Source organism: Corticium candelabrum, chromosome 12 (assembly GCF_963422355.1).
Source record: "Corticium candelabrum chromosome 12, ooCorCand1.1, whole genome shotgun sequence".
NCBI classification, from domain to species: domain Eukaryota; kingdom Metazoa; phylum Porifera; class Homoscleromorpha; order Homosclerophorida; family Plakinidae; genus Corticium; species Corticium candelabrum.
Window position 1 is genome coordinate 4,201,464 of NC_085096.1, and position 24,019 is coordinate 4,225,482.

The window sequence follows — 24,019 nt, forward strand, 5'->3', positions numbered from 1 at the left end:
TTGCTTAAGAGCAGGGGGTGTGACCTCTGAGAGGCAGCTCCTGACATTTAGGATTTTAGGATTTAGGTGTGTGTAACATTGATTGCATCAATAAACAACTCTCACGCATCTCTATTATATTATGACAGGGTGATAAAATTAATTATTAACCAATTATTTACTAATTGATTGATTGATATTAACCAATGTATCGCCACTGGTTGCCAAGGAGTCTAAGGCACTGACCCACTCACTACTACAATGTAGACACCAGCGGTGATCAGAGCTTACCTACAAGATCTTCTAATAGATTACTTTTTTGAAATTCGAAACAACTGTTTGAAAAAGTTTCGTTAGAATCTGCGTTTTTGACGTCATACTATCTGAATTGAATCTTTAGGCAACCAAATGGTCCACGTTCACTCGCCAAATCGCAAGTGTTAGTCGCCAATGGCGAGGAGGCGACCGGGAATTTAAACCCTGATATTACAGACATGCATACATACATACAAACAGTTTTTTGTTACAAGAGCCCCTTGGTCCCAGGTTAGATACTGCAGTCACTGAACACTTGCTACGATTACAGTCACTATGCTACCAACAGTCACTATATGTACTTTAGTCACCAGGTACTTGCTGCTTGGACAGAACCGACACTCCGAAGAGAGGCAATTGTATGTTAGTTCCTTGCCCAAGGGAACTTATGTATGTGGCAATCTCGTACCTAAACTCTGACTCAAAGGTCCCGGATGTTTCCAATCTCCAACTGCAATCTCCAACTGCACACTCTAACCAATTGAGCCACATACATACAAACATTTTTTTGTTACAAGAACCCTTAGGGCCCAGGTTACTGCAGACACTAGGTACTTTGCTACTTTACAATCTAAATCTAGCAGTCAATATTTGTCAAAAAAGTCTTCATCTTTGCTGATTGGACGGAAACAACACTTTGCTGCTTGGACAGAACTGAGAAAGAGGCAATTGTATGTTAGTTCCTTGCCCAAGGGAACTTATGTATGTGGCCCTCCCGCGCTCAAACTCTGACCCAAAGGTCTCAAATGTTGCCAATCTCCAAATGCACACTCTAACCAATTGAGCCACATTACATTTTCTTGTACGTACGTACATGCAAGAGCCCCTAAGGCTCAGGTTTGATACTGCAATGACTATGCTACGATACTACAATGCTACAATCCTACAATGCTATGATGCTACAATGCTATCAGCAGTCACTGTCTATATGTCACTTCTTCTTCTTCTTGGACAGAACTGACACTCTGAATGTTAGTTCCTTGCCCGAGGGAACTTATGTATGTGGCCCTCCCGCAGTCAAACTCTGACCCAAAGATCCCGGATGTTGCCAATCTCCAACTGCACACTCTAACCAATTGAGCCACATACAATATTTTTTGTACATACGTATATACAAGAGCCCTTAAGGCCCAGGTTCGATACTGCAAGTACAACTTAAACTCAGTTACTATATGTCATCATGTTGCTCTTCATCTTTGCTGCCTGGGAGTGCTGCTGCCGCTGCTGCCTGCTGCTGGTGCCGCCTCTGTCACTGCCGCTGCTGCCGCCACCCACTACAGCTGCCGCTGCTGCTGCTGCTGCTCAGCAGTCACTCCATCATGTCACTCTATGGTACTAGTATACAATTGAAACATTATCAACAGTCACTGTCTATATGTCACTTCTTCTTTGCTTCTTTTGACAGAACTGACACTCCAAAGAGTGAGGCAATTGTATGTTAGTTCCTTGCCCAAGGGAATTTATGTATGTGGCCCTCCCGCACTCGAGCTCTGACCCGAAGGTCCCGGATGTTGCCAATCTCCAAATGCACACTCTAACCAACTGAGCCACATATATACATACATACATACATACATTCAATCATAATGCCTTGTTCAGTCACAGTCATGACGTCACATCTGCTGGAGTGGCTTTAAGCCATGGTGCCACCTGTGGCATCATAGTGCCACTTAACAACCCGTCATGTATACGTAATACACAGTATGTAGGTATTTACTTATATTTACGTATGTGTAACGTATGCAGTCTAAGCTAAAAGATAGGCTTGCCTAGCTATGGCTGTCTCCATGTTTACTACCACAACCACAAATTAGTTTCCAGCACTTTGCGCAACCTTTAGCCAATTCACACTCCAAGGCTCTGCATGCCAAGGATCTAGCCTTTGTGGTCGTTTTCTAGGGTTAGGGACTCGAGGTTCTTCTACATCTACTTCTCTGGCCGTTGCACTTGCTTTGTACCAGAGTAAGACCAATAGATTTATTGATAAATATATTACCTATTAAAACATATCACGTGACCTTTAGGCATGAATAATTATAAGGTGCTATATGAGATAGAAAACATGTTGTTTGATAGGATATCATAGTCAAGAGCAATTAAATGATATATGAATACACACACACACACACACACACACACACACACACACACACACACACACACACACACACACACACACACAACACACTGACTCACAAATCAATGTCTCTTCTAACTAACTTATGTTTAGCTAGTTCTTGTGATATTTTCTGCCACATTTTGCTCTTGCTACCAGGCTTTGTCAGGAGATTCTGTATCTGCGAGTGTGACCACAGGTTGATGAAGCACGTCATTTCTTCATAAGAAAATTGACGAGACTTTCTCTTTCTGCTTTGTCTTCCAGAATTTTCTACAGGTTGAACAATTTGATGGTCAATTTGCTCTTCACTGACTTCCTGTTCTTGACTGGTTTCTTGACTGGCTCCAGACACGTTCCAGCCTAGGGGATAATGATCAGAGGTCTCTGCAGTTTGCAGAGGCTCCTGGCTATCAACGGTGAGTTGACCCAAGGCTTGATAGTGCCGAAAGTATCACCAGTTCCATAGCTTCCCGCTATTATCCGGGTTATATACAAGGTGTTATAAGTGCCTAGTGATGCATAGGGATGCAGTAGTGCACATGACCATTTCCGAGACAGTGTGAAACCATATTGGTTGCCGCAACCTACCTTGGTTAACTTGAGTTAGCTAACCTAACTTAAACTAACTTTACCACAGTCTAAACACCAGTTTGAAACCGCTCATAGACAGACACACAGTGGACATGTAGAGTATTCTGAGCAGTTGTCAGTTAGATAGTTTAGCGTTTTGTTTATGGCCTTGGTGGTCACTGGACATTCTTTTAGTTTATGATATGCAGATGTTTTAGTGTCAATTTATGTAAATACACCACTATTGACAGACAGACAGACAGACAGACACACAGATAAACAAACAGACAAAGAGACAGAAACACACACATCAGATTGTTGCCACTGAACATCTGCATTAGTGTGAGTTGTAGTAATGATAAATGAAATAGATTTTGACAGATTAACAAACACACACACACACACACACACACACACACACACACACACACACACACAATCAAAATATGACACTGTTATCCCTGAGTGACTCAGACAATCGGTTCCAACTGCTTTCAATAACCTAATGCAGTAGTAAGCTATGCAATCCACTTCCACAATAATGCCCAACTTTCTATAACAAGCTACATAATAATTCTCTATTGCAATGCAATAAAATAGTAAAGACCTAAACTGCAAGCTATACACAAAATACATGAACATGACACTTCGAACGTTCACAACTACCTGCACCAATGTCTGATGATCCCACCGTTACTCTCCCTTCATTTCATTCCTCAAGCACACCTTGAAACTACTCCAGTCTTTTACAATTGCCGTATCACGTGACTACAGAAATGACCCGACTGTCACATGATACAAAGTGAGAGCACAAAATGGCCGTCCGTACCTTAAATTTTCGCCTCACCCTTCCCTGCATTACTTCAATAAACTCTTCTTGACTCAGTCGGCCGTCACCTACAACAACGTACTCAATGCAAGTACACACACACACACACACACACACACACACACACACACACACACACACACACATACACACACACACACACACACACACACACACACACCACACATGCACACACACACACACACACACACACGCACACACACACACACACACACACACACACACACACACACACACACACACACACACAAAAAGTGTGATATAATATCGCAAGTGGGTACCATCTGTCCATATACAAGCCCAGAGTGAAAACTAACAGTCAGACATCCGACATTTACCAACCAATTAAACTTTTGTCCGATTGCCTAGATTTGAAACTGACATCCTGTCCGACCAAATCTGGCATGGGTGACTCCGTGTGACGAGTATTGTTCATAGTGTAGCATGGACAGTTGGAAGCTGTTTCATGTAAAACGTAAACACAACAATTTCTGCCAGCAAACATGCCTTTGGCTTCTGTAAGCGGTTCTATGATGTTGCTAGGCAACCAGACTGCATGCTGTCGGGTGCGAGACCACACCTCCCCTCATTATGCATGTGGCGCTGCTTTGTTGCATCAAGATTTCTTCAACTACGTTGTGCATTCACAGCATCACTGCACATGAAATCGGAAGAGAGCGCAAACCACACTAGGTAGTAGACTAGATAGTATACGTTAGCAGTGGTATTGTACTGCAAATCAGAACAGGCTACTTTCAGACGCTAACGTTGCTACGACATGTTCTGGAGAGATGCTATTAGTAAGTATATGTCGATTGTCCGACAGTTAGGCCTTGTGTCTGGACAAAACTCAATATGGCCGGACATCCCATGTCCGGTAAGGTCTGAAACCTTAGTGTGCACTCTGCAAGCCCCACCAAACGTCTACCCTCGGGTTTCAATTCAAACTGCTTTGCACTTTAGTCTAAATGTGGACCTTAATAGAAGACCCAGAATGAATAGAAGACCCACCCTATCTTCAGCTGCATAAGTAGAGGTGAAATTTACTTCAGATAAAATATTGAAAGTTTCGTTCCTTGTTACTAATTAAGGGGTGGTTCACAATTTTTGTTATTTTCACAAGCGTACAAAATGTACGCTACGAGGGTACGGGGTAGGGTCTTGTGTACACTTTTTCTATATGATGATTACGCTATTGATCTATTATCTTCTCATTTTAAGTAATACCAAGCGATGCTTTATGCGATGCCCTTCCAATGCTCGGGAGACGCATTGCGCAGGACCCTTATTAGACGGTTACAGTGCTTTGAGTTGATCTCTTGATGCAGTCTGGAATCACAAAGTTTGCCCATGCGCATCCTGAATTAATCCGTGTATTTAATGTAGCGTGGGGTCTGCATGGAAGCCCTCCAGGAGTATCAGTCATTGTTTACTTATTGCCTGCATAAACCAACCATTGTGAACAAGAATCCGCACTGGCTATATCATCACTTTATGAACGTCTTTGTATTCAACAACAAACATCGACGGAACGAGAGTGCGTGTCGGACAGAAGGAGTGGACAGCAGCTGCAAAAGACAAGACCAAGCTCTGCCTCACGTTCGAAGCAGAGAGGGAAAAGATGAAAAAGATGCAGAAAAAACTTGGGACGCTGCATTCAATGATTGGTTTTGAAGAAGATGGTAAGATGTCACATTATGCGTAGTATAATGCATACTGGTACATGTCAGCATGTGATTAGAAAATCGTTATTTAAAATACGCTTTTGGAGGGAGAGGAGGGGTAGCCAAATGACGTACGTTTGTACGCTCGTGAAAATGACAAAAAATCGTGAACCACCCATAAAGGTCCATGTGCTCCATTTAATTAAGAATAATATTTCACTGCTATGTGGTATCTGACTTACTGCTATGTCCATGGTGCTTGTGCCATGGGCCAATTCACCAACCCTCAAACAGTATCATATAAACCCAGGTCTTTCATTAATATACAAACAAACTTACTGCATTCCAACACTTAATTTTGTATTTGGCTTGTATTTGGACAAGAACTGTGTTTAACATTCTTGTGAATAACTCAGCACGCTTACGTGTCTCACCATCGTTGTCGAATATTTCGAAGACAACATTGACGACGTGAGGATCGAGGTAGCTCCCCATTGATGCCTTAGCAGCACGCTGAAACTCTTCTAAAACACAGACTAGTTTCAAGACAACACACAAACACAAACACACACACACACACACACACACACACACACACACACACGTCCATTTATGTGTGCCGGCATGTGCTTACGGATGCATGTCTGACTGTGTCCACTACTACAGTTGCATCGGGTAAGTCACATACAACGTAAATAGTTTGCAATTCCCAGGCAAGAATGAACGTAAGTGTATACATGATAATGACCAAATGCAAACTAATTTTAGGACCTTCGCAACTGGTCAGAACCACATGCAAATTTGCATACAAGTTAGACCATTGCCGAATGCATGGACTGACACGAGATCATCACTGGCATTCGAATATAGTCTGAATATAGGTTGATAGTCTTGCGGCATATCTACGTCCGCAAGACATGCCTGTTAGATTAGTACCTGTGATGACTTATGGCAACGGCAACTGCTTTTTCCAATCGGTGAGTATTTTGCACAGAAGACAGCCATTCCAGTCTTCGAATGGCTGTCATGGAAGAATTGAATGTGCATGCAGTACTATGCTGACGTCTTTATGCAAAGAGCCAAATCGTCAGCACTTGAAGACCAACAGGCAGATGATGTTAGGACACTGCTGTATCAAACTCTAGACGATTTACCTAGTCAAGTATTCTCTTCACAAATTGATCATGAAAACAGCAATATGCAAAATCGCAGCAATAAAACATCAAGCTACTCTTATTTAATAAGTAGAAAACACAATGTCAGGAGTACCTTGTTAGAGTTTCCTGCGTTAGGATTAGGGTTAGGGTTAGAGTAAATAACTGAGTTACGGAGTATTGCACAGATAACGAGTATTTTTTGCAACAATTCAGAGCAAAGTTGCACCTGTACGCCATAAATTGCAAGTTACAGGCGCCAGCACTTGCAACCACAAAAAAATCTTAGTTTTGAGCTCTGCATCAGTAAACAGTTTAACTAACACTTTCACTGTAACTCGGCAATGACATTGTGTCCATCACAAAACATGTGCATTGGACTCACCTTGTGTAACCGGCTGTTTCGCAAATGTGTACAATCGTAACGCGACGATAAAATCATCGAGATCGTTCAGAAAATCGTTGAACTCGAGAAATTGTGGAAACGTGATTCCCTGTGACAAAACTCGATTCATACACTATCGTGCTTTACTAGAAATACGTTAACGTACAGAATTAGTCTGGACTCGTTGTTTGGCTTTAGACAAGTAGTCCCGCTTCTCGTCGTCTTTGAGTCTCGAATCTTGAATCAGAAGCTGAGCAAACTGGACCTCAGAGAGCTTCGGCAAACCATGAGATACTTCCTGAAACTAAACATGCCAGCATGAAGTATCAAGAGAAACATAAGACTAGGTTATCGTATGATTGGCATGCTATATGGCTTTTACAAGTACGAGGGTGGAGTCATTGCCTGTGGCAAAAATAAGTAATTTATACCATGGTCAAGTGACATGTGTATGTAAGTGAGAGTACAGGGTTCTGCCCAAGGTGGTCGGAGATGGTCGAGTCCAACCATCACTCAACAAACACCGAACATCGCTCAGCTAGTGTTTTGCTTGCTCCAAGTAGATTCAGAAGGTTAACAGTTTGTTCACATGGTGACATGGTGGTAGACCGGTCCTGCTATGATACAATCTATAATAGAACGGTTCGCTAAGGGCACTAAGGTGGTGTTTCCGGATATCGTCGAGATGTCCAGTCAAGATGTCTTTACTGAAGTATTTCTTTGGGAAATGTCATCAATTGGAGCTAGATGAGACTTCCAGCATCAGTGAAAGCGTTGAGAGTAGTGATGACGGGTCACAAGTCGTGACAGAGTCTACCAGGGATGAAGGAAATGGAAAGGCATGAGGATATTTAGGTTTACTAAAGGATAAAGTCTTCATTAGAGGATATTTGTTTGTTTTGTTGTAGTAGTGAATTTGACTAGTTCATGTACCCCACACCTGAAATAAACCATACCCATTGATGCAGCAAATGCCTGACCACCACTCCGCAAATCCTAGGCAGAATACCAAGGGTACAATATTAACCCGAAGTAACTTATTGCCCACTTGCCATGCAATACCATATTTGCCCGTAATAACACCCTGGAGCCTGGGTGTATAGAAAGAAATGTTTTTAGGGCGTATATTAGGGCATGGGCATTATTTTGGTCCTGGACGTATACATGGTCGCAATATGCTGCCGTTTGTTTTTTGCCAGTAATCGTCTAAACAATTGAAGACAGAAATGCCCATATGCATGCAAGATCAAACGTAATGGTATCAGTACAGCATCAGTAAATTAAACCAGAGTTGTCAACCTGAAGCCGTCAACAGCATCAGCAATTGCAACGAAGACATGACACTAGCAATAAGAAAAAAATTCAACTCTGACGTCAGCTCATCAAATGCACACACACAGAGATGGATGTTCTGTGGACACCATTCTATTTAGTCTGCGCATGCATATCCTGGGCATATACTTGGGCATGGCCGTTTCTTCGGGCTAAAAGTTCTGACCTGCTGCACATGGGCGTATATTACGGGCATGGGCGTTGTTATGGGTGAATACAGTATGTCATACATTGTACACCATCTAAATACCTGCGCATGACTGGTCTCACGTCACGTGACTATGGTATTTCTTCGATTAAAAACCCATGCTCAAATATTAATGCAGCATCTAGAGTGATTTAAAAAATTCTCAAATAGTAACCCATGGCATGGTCAGACCTCAAAGGCTACACCACACACACACACACACACACACACACACACACACACACACACACACACACACACACACACACACACACACACACACACACACACACACACACACACACACACACACACACACACACACACACACACACACACACACACACACACACACACACACACACACACACACACACACACACACACACACACACACACACACACACACACACACACACACACACACACACACACACACACACACACACACACACACACACACACACACACACACACACACACACACACACACACACACACACACACACACACACACACACACACACACACACACACACACACACACACACACACACACACACACACACACACACACACACACACACACACACACACACACACACACACACACACACACACACACACACACACACACACACACACACACACACACACACACACACACACACACACACACACACACACACACACACACACACACACACACACACACACACACACACACACACACACACACACACACACACACACACACACACACACACACACACACACACACACACACACACACACACACACACACACACACACACACACACACACACACACACACACACACACACACACACACACACACACACACACACACACACACACACACACACACACACACACACACACACACACACACACACACACACACACACACACACACACACACACACACACACACACACACACACACACACACACACACACACACACACACACACACACACACACACACACACACACACACACACACACACACACACACACACACACACACACACACACACACACACACACACACACACACACACACACACACACACACACACACACACACACACACACACACACACACACACACACACACACACACACACACACACACACACACACACACACACACACACACACACACACACACACACACACACACACACACACACACACACACACACACACACACACACACACACACACACACACACACACACACACACACACACACACACACACACACACACACACACACACACACACACACACACACACACACACACACACACACACACACACACACACACACACACACACACACACACACACACACACACACACACACACACACACACACACACACACACACACACACACACACACACACACACACACACACACACACACACACACACACACACACACACACACACACACACACACACACACACACACACACACACACACACACACACACACACACACACACACACACACACACACACACACACACACACACACACACACACACACACACACACACACACACACACACACACACACACACACACACACACACACACACACACACACACACACACACACACACACACACACACACACACACACACACACACACACACACACACACACACACACACACACACACACACACACACACACACACACACACACACACACACACACACACACACACACACACACACACACACACACACACACACACACACACACACACACACACACACACACACACACACACACACACACACACACACACACACACACACACACACACACACACACACACACACACACACACACACACACACACACACACACACACACACACACACACACACACACACACACACACACACACACACACACACACACACACACACACACACACACACACACACACACACACACACACACACACACACACACACACACACACACACACACACACACCAGTGTACAACAAATCATCTCATCTCTAAGTTGTCCGCGGGCAACCATCTGTGAAAATTTTAGTTGCCCGGTCATTACTCTGGTTGCCCATATAACAAATCCAAGACCATGACCGCTATTGCTATGGTGTTATAGTTGATTTATGAAAATATACGTATTTACAGACAGGCAAAATACAGCTAACAGACAGACAGACAGTGCACATAAAACTTTTACATTTTATCACATGTATTAGCATTGATGTATTAACTCTGATGTATAAGAATGCAATGACGAACAGAAAGGCAGACAGACAGTCATGGAGACAACTGAGTGCAGACAGATCGACGAGTTCAAAAATTACTGACATGATCTCAATTGTGATGAAGCAATGCAATGCAAGAGTATTCCTGTTACTACAGAAGATGAGCAGAGTCCAGTATAGTGCTGACTCAGTTGGTGCCATTAGTAACTCTATTAGCTTATTGTCAGCTGTTTGACTCTTATAGCTCGTTTACACGAGCACTTGTAAGCGAGCCAGCCTGTGTCAGCCCAATTTGAAAGCTACGTGTAAACGCTCGGCGAGACGTGCCGAGCCGTGCTGGCCCGGCCCAGCTAGAATGGTGGGGCCAGCCCGGGATGACCCGGACCAGGTACATCGTGTAAACAGTATACGTACTGTACTGTACCGAGGCCACGGGATTAGAGCTGCGCATGCTCATTTGGTAGTCTCGCGTAGCCAGACTCCTTTTCAACATGTCATACTTCTGCACGAAAATGACACAAATGGCGTGGAGCAAGACAAAGACTCTGTTTGGGAGCGAACAAGATCAAGATGAGCAAGAAGTTTAGCGTTTGAACTCCGTTGCTGCATCTGCGCAACAGTCGCCTGGCGATAGACCTACGACGTCTCGTATATGTCCTATGTATTCTTGATATAACTGTTGTAAAGCCATAGAGAAAAAACGCGAGCAGCTTGGCTTCTGTCCGTTGCAAACATGAGTTAACGCGAGCTATTTTAAGCTCAAGGAACTAATGCACATTAGTAACACGCATTGGCTTCATTCTACGGAGTGTGTCGTGTAAACGCAGGCTGGAATACTGGGCTGGCATGAGCTGACGCGGCTCGGTTCAGCTCGGCTCACAATGCGTGCTCGTGTAAACAGGGTATTGGTCTTAGCTAGGGACCTTTTGGGTCCAATTTGTCTTAGAACTTGCTGATTTTTAGCGTATTGTAGACTGTAATAATGTCTTATATAAGAAATATATGTATTGACAGACAGACAGACAGACAGACAGACAGACAGACAGACAGACAGACAGACAGATAGACAGACAGAGTTTGTGCAGTGTAATTTTGTATGCTTCAGGATCGATAATAGTATTACTTGCTGTGTTAGGTTGCTCATGATGTAACGTTTAATTTTGATTTAAAAAATATAAGTATTGAGACAGACAGACAGACAACCTGTGTGAAGCAGTCTTGCGGCTTTAAACTGGCAATTTCCATCTCCTTGGACACAGAGAGGCAAATGATTTGCAGGGCCATCAAAAGGATACAGATAAACAATACTATCAACCACAAAGGACTCCGCAACAATAGCTGAAATCTTGCCATGATTTTAGGATAGAGTAACCGACCCGGATAAAGATAGGATGCTTGTTTGTAATTTTCAGTTTTGGGTACTTGTATGTTACCAGCAAGCATGCACAAGAGAGCACAAAGTAGCAAGCACCTCATTGACACTACAGTTCATGCCCAATCTGGCATGTAATTACTTAGGAAAGGATCAACACACAGATATCTGATCTGTCATCTATGAAAACTACTAAAAATACTCTCAGTAGGTCTGCAAAACGGGAGACTTGGCTATAATAAAGTTTACTAAGCAATGAGAGCATGCTTGCTCAGGAAGGAAAAGTCAATGTAGGGTAGCTGTCAGCTAGTTGTCCCTGGGTGCCCACAACTAATTTGTCATACACTGCACACACACACACACACACACACACACACACACACACACACACACACACACACACACACTCACACACAAACACACAAACACACACACACACTCTCACACACAAACACACTCTCTCTCTCTCTCTCTCTCTCTCTCTCTCACACACACACACACACACACACACACACACACACACACATACACTCACACTCATCAAGCACTCGCAAAAATGAACAAGTGAAACAACAACACAGTGCAATACACTTACTTGCATAAATAAAACTTCCTCTTGTAAATTGTCAATAAAACTACAATAACAAATAAAGTTAGTCCACATTACAACAGAAAAACATGTCAATGTCTAAGATTGCATTGACAATGTTGACTGATTGTTTTACTTTGCAAATGACGGATAATCCAGTTTCCCATGCCCCTTGAGCCCAAAAAAGTGGACCAAAAGACTAGTTCTTACGAAATGTTCATTCTACCAAAAACATGTCAGTGCTTGCACATACACTGTCACACACGCATGCACACATGCATGCACACACACGCACGCACACACACACACACACACACACACACACACACACACTGACAGACACAGAGACAGACATGCTGACAGACAGACAGACAGACAGACAGACAGACAGACAGACAGTCACATACAGACAGACAGACTGGTTGACAGACAGACAGACTGGTTGACAGACAGACAGACAGACAGACAGACAGACAGTCACATACAGACAGACAGACTGGTTGACAGACAGACAGACTGGTTGACAGACAGACAGACAGACAGACAGACAGACAGACAGACAGACAAACAGAATCGAGTTTATTGTCAACAATCTTCACTACTACAACAATTACTGTTAAAACAAACGTCTCTATCAATGACAACTAAACAGCAAAAAAAACTGAAAAAATGTCTGTCCGTCTTCTTGATAACATAGATGGATGGATGGACATCACAACGTGCATGGCCACCATAGAAGACATCCAGCGATGACACGAGGTAAAGTTGCATGCAATCCATGGCGACAATGTTGACACAAATGAGTAGACTATACGGGTAGAGAAAGACATCACGACGTGCACGGCCACCACAGAATACGCCCAAACAGACAGACAGACAGTCAGACAGACAGACAAACAGACACACATATGTAGTTGTTAGTTGTTTTCTTTTGCTTTTATTGTCATAGGACAAACGTAGTTAGCCATTTGCTATTGTATCATATATGTATTGACAGATAGACAGACAGACAGTTTTTAAGTGTAGTCCTCGTTTTGTTTTATGAGTTTCAATTTTAGCTTAGTTTAGTTGATGGACACTACTAGTAGTTGAACAGTACGTAGTACCCTGCATTGCAAAACGTATCATAGATAAAAGTTCAAATATATGTGACAGACAAACAGACAGAGAGACAGAGAGACAGACAAACAGACAGACAGACAGACAGACAGACAGACAGACAGACAGACACACACACACACACACACACACACACACACACTCACATGCACACAGACAGAGAAAGACAAGCAGACACACATGCACGTGTCCGTGCAGACACACATGCAGACACACATGCACGTGTCCGTGCACACACACACACACACACACACACACACACACACACACACACACACACACACACACACACACACACAACTTAAAACTACAAACAAACATGGACCTTGTGTGCTCCATCTTTGCTTACAACTCGTTGTATCTACGACAAAACTCAACCGACCCACAACACGACTCATAAAACAAACAACACAGACCGCTTGAAATTCATCCTTGTCGACAATCCCATTGCCGTCCTGATCAAACATCAGAAATGCGATCTGAAATTGCCGTCTCGGTTCTACAATACAAACACAAAGAAACAAACAAATAATAATAATAATGCAAACACACAAGCAAGCACAACAAAATTGATTGACAGCATGACTGGTACTTACTGGTCAGAGCCGTTATGAGAAATAGATACTCAGGGTATGATACCAGTCCTTGGATGCAAGAAAACTGTGAACAACATCATACACCAGTTTGTGTCTCTACATTGCAATACCATTTTCGTAGATCTTCCTGAAGAGATCGGACGACTTCTGCTTTAAAGGCGGGGTCTGTTTTAGCATTAACTCGACTTGCTAAATGAAGATATACGTATTGATGAGTAAACAGGGATACGATTAGGGTTCATGGTGTGTAATGTCAAGGTCAATCATGAGTACATCTGAATGAGTTTTTGAACTCGTCTTTTGGGGAATACCAAAATGTATTAACCTGTCGAACTGGCTGTTTGTGTCTGTCTCTCTGTCTACAGTGTTCTCCACAGAAATCTTAGAAGGCAGAGCGGAATACACCGAGAAGTGGGTGTTACCCAATGCCACGCCCAATGGCAGTTAAAACTATATTTTACAGATCAATGAGGCTCAACTGTGTCAGGCTTTAGAAATTTCGTCATCCCTGCCTGACGTGTGGGGGTTGCTTCTCTAGAGACAGCTGATTCATGTCACGAGCGAGCGTCTGTCATGTTCTAGTAGACTTTGGCAAGTGATCGTTTTACACGGGATATTAATCTAAATAGCTTTCCCTAGTGCACATCTAGATTGTGTCTTTGTAATGACAGTGTCTCCTTTTCTGCCTCACTACAGAAGCCACAGGAAATCGTTTAGCCACGGCAGTCTACTCCAGTCGTCCTGTGCTTCTTCAGTTGCTGCTCGCTTTCTTTCAACAATGCAGGTGTTCTTATCTTCAACAGGGTTACTCGTAAAGAAAAACCCAATAGTTCTCTGCAACGCCGACATGACACATGCACTTCCCTGACATGTAAGGTATAGTGTTCCACACAATTAGATGCCACCCGCTGTCTTAGTTAATTAATTTAATAAGCTTAATTTGAGATCCTCAAGGCTTTAATTAATTTAATAAGCTTAATTTGAGATCCTCAAGGCTTGGCATTGGTCCATTTTACCTACAAGCTTAACTGCTTAATTATTGAAATAAGGCAGAGCACCCCGCTCTGCCAAAAGATCCTGGGGAGAACACTGGACTCTATCTGTCTGTCTGTCTGTCCTGTCTGTCTGTTTATCTGCCTGCCTGCCTGTCTGTTTATCCGTCAGGCCATCTCCATAGCTATCTCATCAATTCTGTCTGTCAGTCCATCTGTCTATGTGTCTGTCTATCAGTCTGTCAGTCCTTCTGTCTATTTGTCTGACTGTCAGTCCATCTGTCAGTTTGTCTGTCTGTCTATCTGTCTGTCAGTCCCTCTGTTTGTCTGTCTATCTCTCTATCTGTCTGTCTATATGTCTATCTCTCTATCTGTCTGTCTATCTGGCCATCTGTCTGTCTGTCTATCTGTCTATCTATCCGTCTGTCTATCTGTCTGTCTATATGCCTGTCTATCTGTCTGTCTGTCTATCTATCTGCCTGTTTATCTGTCCGTCTCTCATTCCCCTTCCTCTCACCTCTTCATCCAGTTTTCTAACTCCAATTCGAGCTAAACCAACACACAAACCCCATCAACCCCACCTCTCCTCCACACCACACCACACCCACCCTACCTGCCGGCTCCTCATTAGCCAGAGACTCCAGAAAATCGCGCGGCGTCATAAACCTCTCCCCTCTGAACTCGCACGAAGCAAACTCCCGAAATCTCGTCTCTCGATAGCTCCGACGTCGTTTCGTCCCGTCTGACGCCTCTCTTCCGTCCGACGCATTCACGCGCGGAATTAGAAACGAAAGGCGAACGGATTTCTCGCGTGAGACACAAAATGAGAAGGAGACGACGGTCGTGGCGGTTGCGATTGATGCGAAGATGACAGGGCCGTGTTTTGAGACGGATTCGTGTAAGCGCAAGGAGCGAGAGCGAATGACTGAAGTAGCAGTCTTCAACAGAGAGACGAAACGAGTCGACCTGAATGCCATTGGAAGTTTAGCGTGCGCTAAGATGTTGGAACTGTACTGTACGTAGAAATTCAAATACAGTACGTTGCTTATTATTTAAAGTGTCTTTAAATGAAACTAGGTGTTTGTGTATGAAATCGCTGCAACATCTAGAACAACGAGATTAATTAATTAAATGTACGTCTTTTTAGGGACATCCGGGTATTGAAATGTGTACTCACCTCGTCCGCCATTCCCCGGATTGTCTCTCTAGAGCAGAGAGTTGACATCCAGGGAAATGACGAAACGGGGTTAGATTATTTAATTTTATCACCAAATTTAACAATCAATATTCTAGACGTTGACAATGTTGTTGTAAATGATGTCCACTTGTGTGTGTGTGTGTGTGTGTGTGTGTGTGTGTGTGTGTGTGTGTGAGCGTCTTGTCTGCACAAGCATCCGGGACTTCCCGTGTCAATTTCTTTCAATTCCGAGTTGAGTGCAGCTACGCTGTAACACAGGGCGCAATCCTCCTAGCCAAGGAACTCACATGCACTTACCCCTCAACTCATGAGTATAAACGAGTACTTACAGGACCTAGTAAGTAGTCATGACACTAGCAGCTTAGACTCGCGTGGCCAGACCCCTCCCGCAACACAAGGTACCCTAGCATCCAGTACCACAGCTGCAACATAGAGTCGCTAGGCGACACCTGCGCGTGCGTGTGACTTAAACTTGGTCACGTGGACATTGCACAAAGGACCATCCCAACAGCCCATTGACTCCAGCAACACCAACTGACCACATCTCACTACCACTAGCATCTATATTTACAATATAATCAGCCACTACAGGGCTTCATGTATCCACTCCATCTGCCTGATCAACAGTACAGACGACAATTAAAGCGAATCCTACGAAAACGTCCCACAACCAAACCAGAACACTTCATCAAACAGCCTGCCACGGCAACAGAAAACCAGCACCAGACCAACTATTAGAAAAACCTACCAGTGAGCAATACTTATTTACCGTATTATGTTACCACCCAATCATTAGTGTTCAGTACGACAGTATGCTCCAACAAGTCATGTGACTCGTCGAGTCTTCTCCGACATACTGAGGAATAAAATGTGGCTTTGCCGCCCGACACATCTCGGGGAAATAGAAAAACTTCACGATACTATTGCACGACTCGTGGCCCGCCAGCCAGTCAATAGGATGCAGTCTAATACATACACATATCTCTTCTATGACGTCACACATTCAGTTTGTGTCTGCTCTCTCTCTCTTTCGTGTGTCCATGTGTCCATGCAATTCCGTATTGTACATATCAGGGAGGAGGCGACCATCTCTTGGGTGCTACATCGACGAGACCGGACTGACGAGGAAGTCGGTTTCCTTCGGACTGCCGATGCTATTCGAACTTAGTTTATCAACCGGAGACCCGAGAGATCCCACCATCCGAGCCATCGACGTTGTTGACCCACCGACTTTACGTGGGACGTCCGCCCCGCTGTCGGACCGCGACGACGTCTGCTCTCTCTCCTCCTCGCGACGCTTCAGACAAGCCGCTTTCGGATTGAGATTTCGCTCTGAAAGTGAACAGAAACGTTGAACGCAGAGGATAGACACAACAGACAAAAAAAGCACAAGACTGAACGTTATAGCATCGTACACTGTGTACACAGAGTAGGGAATACAGTACGTACACTCAAACTCCAATTATCTGGGCAAGTCTGTCTACCAGACACCTAACTGCGTCGCATGTTTCTAGTGTCGACCACATGGGCTATAGAGGGAGTGGAATCCCTCTGTATAACAATAAATACCATTTGCTTTTGAGAAGTATGGAGTGTTTTGAGAACTGGAAGATTCCAAGTTATGCACAGTGGCCGGTGGTCCCTGCCCAGATGAGGAGAGTTTGAGTGTACATTCGATTCGGAGTTCCAGCGGTTCAAGAACTGTGAGGATCGCTGGAACTCGCATTTCATTTAGTCGTGGAACTTACAAGAACCAGCTGACCTGCAGATGTCAGACAAACGATCGAACTGACATGCCCACCAAACATATCAAAGTCTCGAACATTTGAGGTGTTCGGTGGTTGTATACATGTTCGGTGTCTAAAACCCTTTTCACAATAGCTACATTGCCAGGAACATAATGGAACAGAACGTAACAAACGTTCTGTTCGTTTCGTTGGAATACAACACCAAAGTAATCTAACATAACGTTGTGTGAACAATAATCCAGTTCACAATGAAATATTCGTTATGTTTTTTATATGTACTGTTGGTGCCAATGTAGATATTGTGAACCGGCCTTAACTCGAGACGAGACTCTCGAGTGAGATCGATAAAAATGTATGAGCATTGAGATATTTGATTTCGTTCTCTTGGTTCAAACGTTTCCCGCAATTCTCTGGTTCTGGTTTAAGTTAAGAACTGAACATGTACATGGTCTGAGAAACACACAAATGTGGCAGACAAGGCACAAACAAGATACAGACAAGGAACAAACAAAAGATAGAGAGTAAACACACACACACGCGCGCACGCACACACGTGCCACGGGGAAAGAGAATACACAAACACATTGAACTACAGGTAGAGCAACAGGTACGTAACCAAGCACAAAGACAAACACACAGAGAAAACAAGACATAGGCAAACAGCCCTAAGTGTCTCACACCAAATTAAACAAACTGTCAGTTGAGACACCGTTACCCAGCCAACACATACAACAAACATCAAACACCAGCATCTCCTACACTGACACTGACACCAACACCTCCGACTCGTTCTTACCTCTGACTTGACCCTCGAGGCTCGTAATGAGCGAAACTGCCTGATGCAAGATATTCAACTTTGTCTGTGCCTTATCGGTCTGCAAATGAACAGCACACATTCGTCCCAACTCCTTGAACGCCTCATTAATATCTTTCACTCGAATTCTGTAGAGACAGCAGAGAAATTACCAGTGAGTTCACACACACACACACACACACCACACACACACACACACACACACACACACACACACACACACACACACACACCTATTCTTCTCATACCTTTCTCTTGCATTGTTTGCATTTCGTCTCTCCTGTTCTTTCACCAGTTTCGTAACACGATGCGAGTCCTCGACGTCCAAGTGCATCTCGTCCAACTGCCCGCCACGTCTCCGCTTCACCGTTCTACCCGATGGCCGTCCAATCGCCGAGTCCTGGTCCGACGACTTCGATCGGTCCATACACGAATTCGTCACTTTGTGAATCTTCATCTGCTGAGGATCGGCGATGTCATGAACCAGCATGTCCGGTGATAGTCCCGCTGAGTACGACGAGTTTGCAAAACCTAAGATAATCGATCCGGGCATTAGATAAACGATTTGTTGCTGTGCAGATGAATGGCCCTTTGTTCGCAATCAGTTGGTAATATGGTATGATGACAAGTATTACAATACAGTCTCTAGTTTGTGTACACTAGGTGGGTATCTATTGACTCGAGTGATCAGATTGATGGTGCAGACTGACAGGAGAGATACAAGTCATTAGTCTGGAATCAGACAGGAGAGCACATGGAAGGGTGCAGATGCCTTAATGCATTAAGGGTGTGCATGCGTTGATGCACTTCCTCCTGTATGCAAGGATTCTCAAACGCTTCGAGCTTCAGAGGGGCTCACGTCTGTCTTAGACTATTCCATAGTCGAACAATGTAATGACCTTGTTTGTGTAGGGAATAGGCAAACAGGCAATAGTATATATGAAAATAACGTGTTTGCATAAGAGAAATTTTGATCGGTTATCGTGAGCCTATGTGGCATCTGCATCTCCATACATGCCTGCATTTGTGGTATGCAGTATCTCTACAAGCAAACAGACTGTCACTCCATGCACAGAATGCTCGTCTGGATGTCTCACGTTGTTTGATCAGCTAGCAAAATGTGACAAACAATCCCCCGCACACTGGTAGCAGGTAACACTTTTGTCCTTGCTGCTGTTGTTGACTATGGTTGATAAATTGCAATACTGGTGAGGTGATCACACACCAAATATTCAAAAAATTTGTTGTTGACTGACTGATAAATACCTCTGCAGTTGCTAGGTGTGGTGATCACACACGTTTATACAAAAATTACTGTTGTTGTCGACTATGGCTCATAAATACCTTGAAGTTGTTATACAGTGTAATGATCATGCTCCAACTTTTTCAAAAAATTTATTGTTGTTGACTGTGACTGATAATTACCTCTGAAGTTGCCAAATATGTGTGGTGATCACACAAACTTTTATATAAAAATTACTGTTGTTGTTGACTATGGCTGATAAATAACCTCAAAGTTGTTATACGGCGTAATGATCACACTCCAACTTTTTCAAAAATATTGTTGTTGACTATGACTGATAAATAACCTCCGAAGTTCCTACCAGTGTAATCGCACGCCAACTTTTTTGAAAAGATTGTTGCTGTTGTTGACTATGACTGAGTGTCCAAAGTTGCTATACCCGTGTGGTTATCACAGAACCAACTTTTGGAAAAAAACATTTGTTCAAAGACCAGATTTCTAAATCGAGAACTAGATACCATATTTCCTAGGGTTGGCAACTGTGCTCGAATAGTAATGCATGGCTGACCAGTATAAAAAATACGAACCTCTAATAGTAGCCACAGAACTTATCAGTTTGAAAAAAAATTACTCGTCCTTCTGATCACTTACAACAAATAGTAACCCGCGGGTTACTTAAATGGGTTACTATTTGAGGAACTATGGTAAGCAATTTCATTCTGGTAAATTACCGTTTGAAAATGCAAGCCTCTGTTCACATGCTTTCCACTTAGGCACTCATTGCAACTGCATCAACACTCACCGTATTCCGAAGGCATCATCGATTGATCCGGAATGTGTGGATCGTTGTGAGTAGTCGGACAAGCAATCGGAGTCTACACACACAGTTTCAAGATTACTGGTCACCAACGTTTGCATTCGAATGCGAGACTATATGGTTGTGTGTGTGTGTGTGTGTGTGTGTGTGTGTGTGTGTGTGTGTGTGTGTGTGACAAAATTCTCTCACCGTCTGGTGTTCCGAAATCATCGAGTCCGGCCGAGGCATCCCCACCATGTTCGAGTGCTGCAAAGCGAACGAACCCGAATCGAGTGAGTCTTTGATAAAATCAAAACTATCGTCCTCAAGCGACGCAAAACTCTGTGGTGGACCACTCGGCTTCTAACACAACACATCAACTCTATCAATACATTACCATAGGCATTGGTATTTGTTTATCTACAATACACTGTCAATCAATTACTTGCCTATCATCTCTCCTTTCACTATGTGTATGTAACTACTCTGACTGATTTCATTATCAGAAATCAGATAGATGGGATAACCGGCTTATGTCCACTCTTGTCTCTCTATTCAATTTTGCAAATGCTAATAGAGATGATTGCACTAAATTATGGACTATGTGTTAGACAAACATGTGTGCACAAAGGCTGTATAACAAAGTTTGAAAAACAAAGCTGGAGTAGATTGATTGTAATATGAAAACATGTGTACAATCGATTATCGGGATACAAGATTTTCTCACTGAACAAGTGGTGTGTGTGTGTGTGTGTGTGTTTGTGTGTGTGTGTGTGTGTGTGTGTGTGTGTGTGTGTGTGTGTGTGTGTACTGAACGGGCAGCTAGTCCATTTAGACGGAAGCAATACAGATGGTGTGTGTGTGTGTGTGTGTGTGTGTGTGTGTGTGTGTGTGTGTGTGTATGTGAGTGTGCGTGTGGGCTAGGAGACTATATTTATGTGTTGTCATCGTCAAATGACATCAACACAGCAAATGTATCCATCCCTCCATCCATCCAACCAAACACTCATCCATCGATACCTCCATTACTTTCAAATCCAGAATCAAGGAGCTACGCAATTTCACACAATCCGATGAATTGAGTAATGAACACAAATAGACTGCCACTCCAATTCCCTTACATATATAACTGTTCCCATTGGCGGAGGTCGCTGATGAGCTGAACTCCAACCACCTGGTGGATCACATTCAACAGGCGTTGATGGTGTTGGCGGATACCTCAATCCAACACCATACATCTACACACAACAATACAACATTTAGACAAACAAGGATAACCACATCAACAGGAAACAAAAAGAAAGTAAGTCAAGACTTGCCACATGCAAAGGTAAGATTTTCAGGTATCTTGTTGCACTCTAGTTGTAGTTCTAGGAATCATTGCTACAATGGGATACTCTACATACATACATACATTGTAGTAGATTAGTTTACAATCCTGATTCCAAGTGGGGAGTAAACCTGATACCTACAAGTCAAAAAACAAAACATAACACTATTCTTTGCTATAACTAATCAGCTATCAACTTGTGTCATAAAGATATACATACTCTAGCGATTGTTTATTCCCCTAGGTAGTGACACACTTGCTATGCATAGACTGAAATCGTACCCGATGAGAATATATAGTCCTCCCCTGTCCTTCATGTTTGTGACCACCCCAAAAGGCCATCAAACTCGTTTTCGTGTGGACTGAGTGTATGAGTTGACCCATCCTGTTGTAAATACAGGGTGGTTGCACATCAGAGAGGACAGCACGCACGCACGCACGCACGCACGCACGCACGCACGCCTTTATTCACTGCCAGTCGTCATACATCTTGTAATAGAATCATAGAATCTTGTAATACATTCTCAACTTCCATCCTTCACCCTATAACTCTGCTCTACACTGTTCGCTACCAATGCCATCAACCTATTCTTACTCATCCTTCTGCATAAGACATTTCATTACCTCGAGAATGTCAACACTGTTTACCCAACATAAAAACTTCAAGCAACCACTATTCTTATTGCGTTGTGGTATATTGATCATCTCCTCAGGGTGCAAAAAATCCAAGAAATCATACATCAACACTCATCCATATGCAACACAGATCACAGCACACAGGCCCACATCAGGCCTCACAGCCCTACAAACTTTAGAGGGCCTCCAACAATCACACAAAAAACAACACAATACACTTAGCTAACGCACTAGAGTTTGTGTTTTAATCTGTAGGTCTAGCAACAGGCAGCTACAAAACGTTCTCCAAACAAACGCTAAAGGCGAAGCAACGAGAATGAAACAAGCGACAACAATGAGACCACAAGCAAGACCATCAACCCAACCGAAATAGATTTAGCAATCAAGCGATGAGAATATCAAGGCGGCATGCTACACTGTTGCATACTACACGCTCGATGATTCGCTCACCATGCCCTTGGGAGGATGCACCAGCTGATGAGCGGACTGCGGCATCATATGACCTGCAGATGCATGCAACAAACATGAGGCACACTGGTAATCACAACAATGTCTAACCCTCTTCTCACTCTCACCTCGAATATGAGCAGTCTCGTGTGACGACCCGTAAGGCATGGTCGGGTCGTGCTGCATCGGATGCCCGCTCGCCTGATACAAACAAAAACGCCATGAGACGAGACAGGAAACGTCGCGAGGTGAGAAAGCGACATACGATGCTCGAGTATGCGTGTCGGTGCTGTTGAT

The 24,019-nt window shown here is 43.6% G+C and overlaps 2 protein-coding genes across 6 annotated transcripts in view; both read right to left on the reverse strand.

The window, feature by feature from the left end:
• Positions 1–3,514: 3,514 nt before the first annotated feature.
• On the reverse strand, positions 3,515–16,522 carry LOC134187734 (calcium uptake protein 2, mitochondrial-like). The gene is made up of 13 exons (XM_062655884.1): positions 16,124–16,522; positions 16,028–16,059; positions 14,629–14,707; positions 14,519–14,566; positions 14,339–14,421; positions 14,248–14,283; positions 12,940–13,025; positions 12,810–12,849; positions 7,203–7,340; positions 7,037–7,145; positions 5,932–6,021; positions 3,813–3,880; positions 3,515–3,751 (listed from the first exon to the last, which is right to left on the reverse strand). The coding sequence occupies exons 1-13, from the start codon at positions 16,485–16,487 to the stop codon at positions 3,677–3,679; spliced, it is 1,248 nt and encodes a 415-aa protein (XP_062511868.1). The 5' UTR covers positions 16,488–16,522; the 3' UTR covers positions 3,515–3,676.
• A 731-nt stretch (positions 16,523–17,253) lies between these two features.
• The window catches only part of LOC134187533 (transcription factor 12-like), a 21,811-nt gene continuing 15,045 nt past the window's right edge, over positions 17,254–24,019 (reverse strand). For all 5 annotated transcript variants that reach the window (XM_062655676.1, XM_062655677.1, XM_062655678.1 and 2 more), the window contains 9 exons: positions 23,988–24,019; positions 23,851–23,923; positions 23,726–23,778; positions 22,431–22,547; positions 21,520–21,672; positions 21,316–21,388; positions 19,519–19,801; positions 19,253–19,398; positions 17,254–18,040 (listed from right to left, as the gene is read on the reverse strand). The exon at positions 23,988–24,019 is cut by the window's right edge and continues 187 nt beyond it. In XM_062655676.1, coding sequence (XP_062511660.1) covers positions 17,808–18,040; positions 19,253–19,398; positions 19,519–19,801; positions 21,316–21,388; positions 21,520–21,672; positions 22,431–22,547; positions 23,726–23,778; positions 23,851–23,923; positions 23,988–24,019 — 1,163 coding nt within the window. In that variant the 3' untranslated portion in view covers positions 17,254–17,807. The remainder of the gene's footprint in view (positions 18,041–19,252; positions 19,399–19,518; positions 19,802–21,315; positions 21,389–21,519; positions 21,673–22,430; positions 22,548–23,725; positions 23,779–23,850; positions 23,924–23,987) is intronic.

Bases quoted from the DNA above. Each gene is read 5' to 3' on its own strand.
- LOC134187734 (XM_062655884.1), bottom strand. From the start codon at position 16,487: ATGGCATTCAGGTCGACTCGTTTCGTCTCTCTGTTGAAGACTGCTACT. The intron at 14,567-14,628 runs GTATTGCAATGT...CTTGCATCCAAG, and splicing joins CAGGAAGATCTACGAAAATG to GACTGGTATCATACCCTGAG. The intron at 6,022-7,036 runs GTGAGTCCAATG...TCTGTGTTTTAG, and splicing joins GAAACAGCCGGTTACACAAG to AAGAGTTTCAGCGTGCTGCT.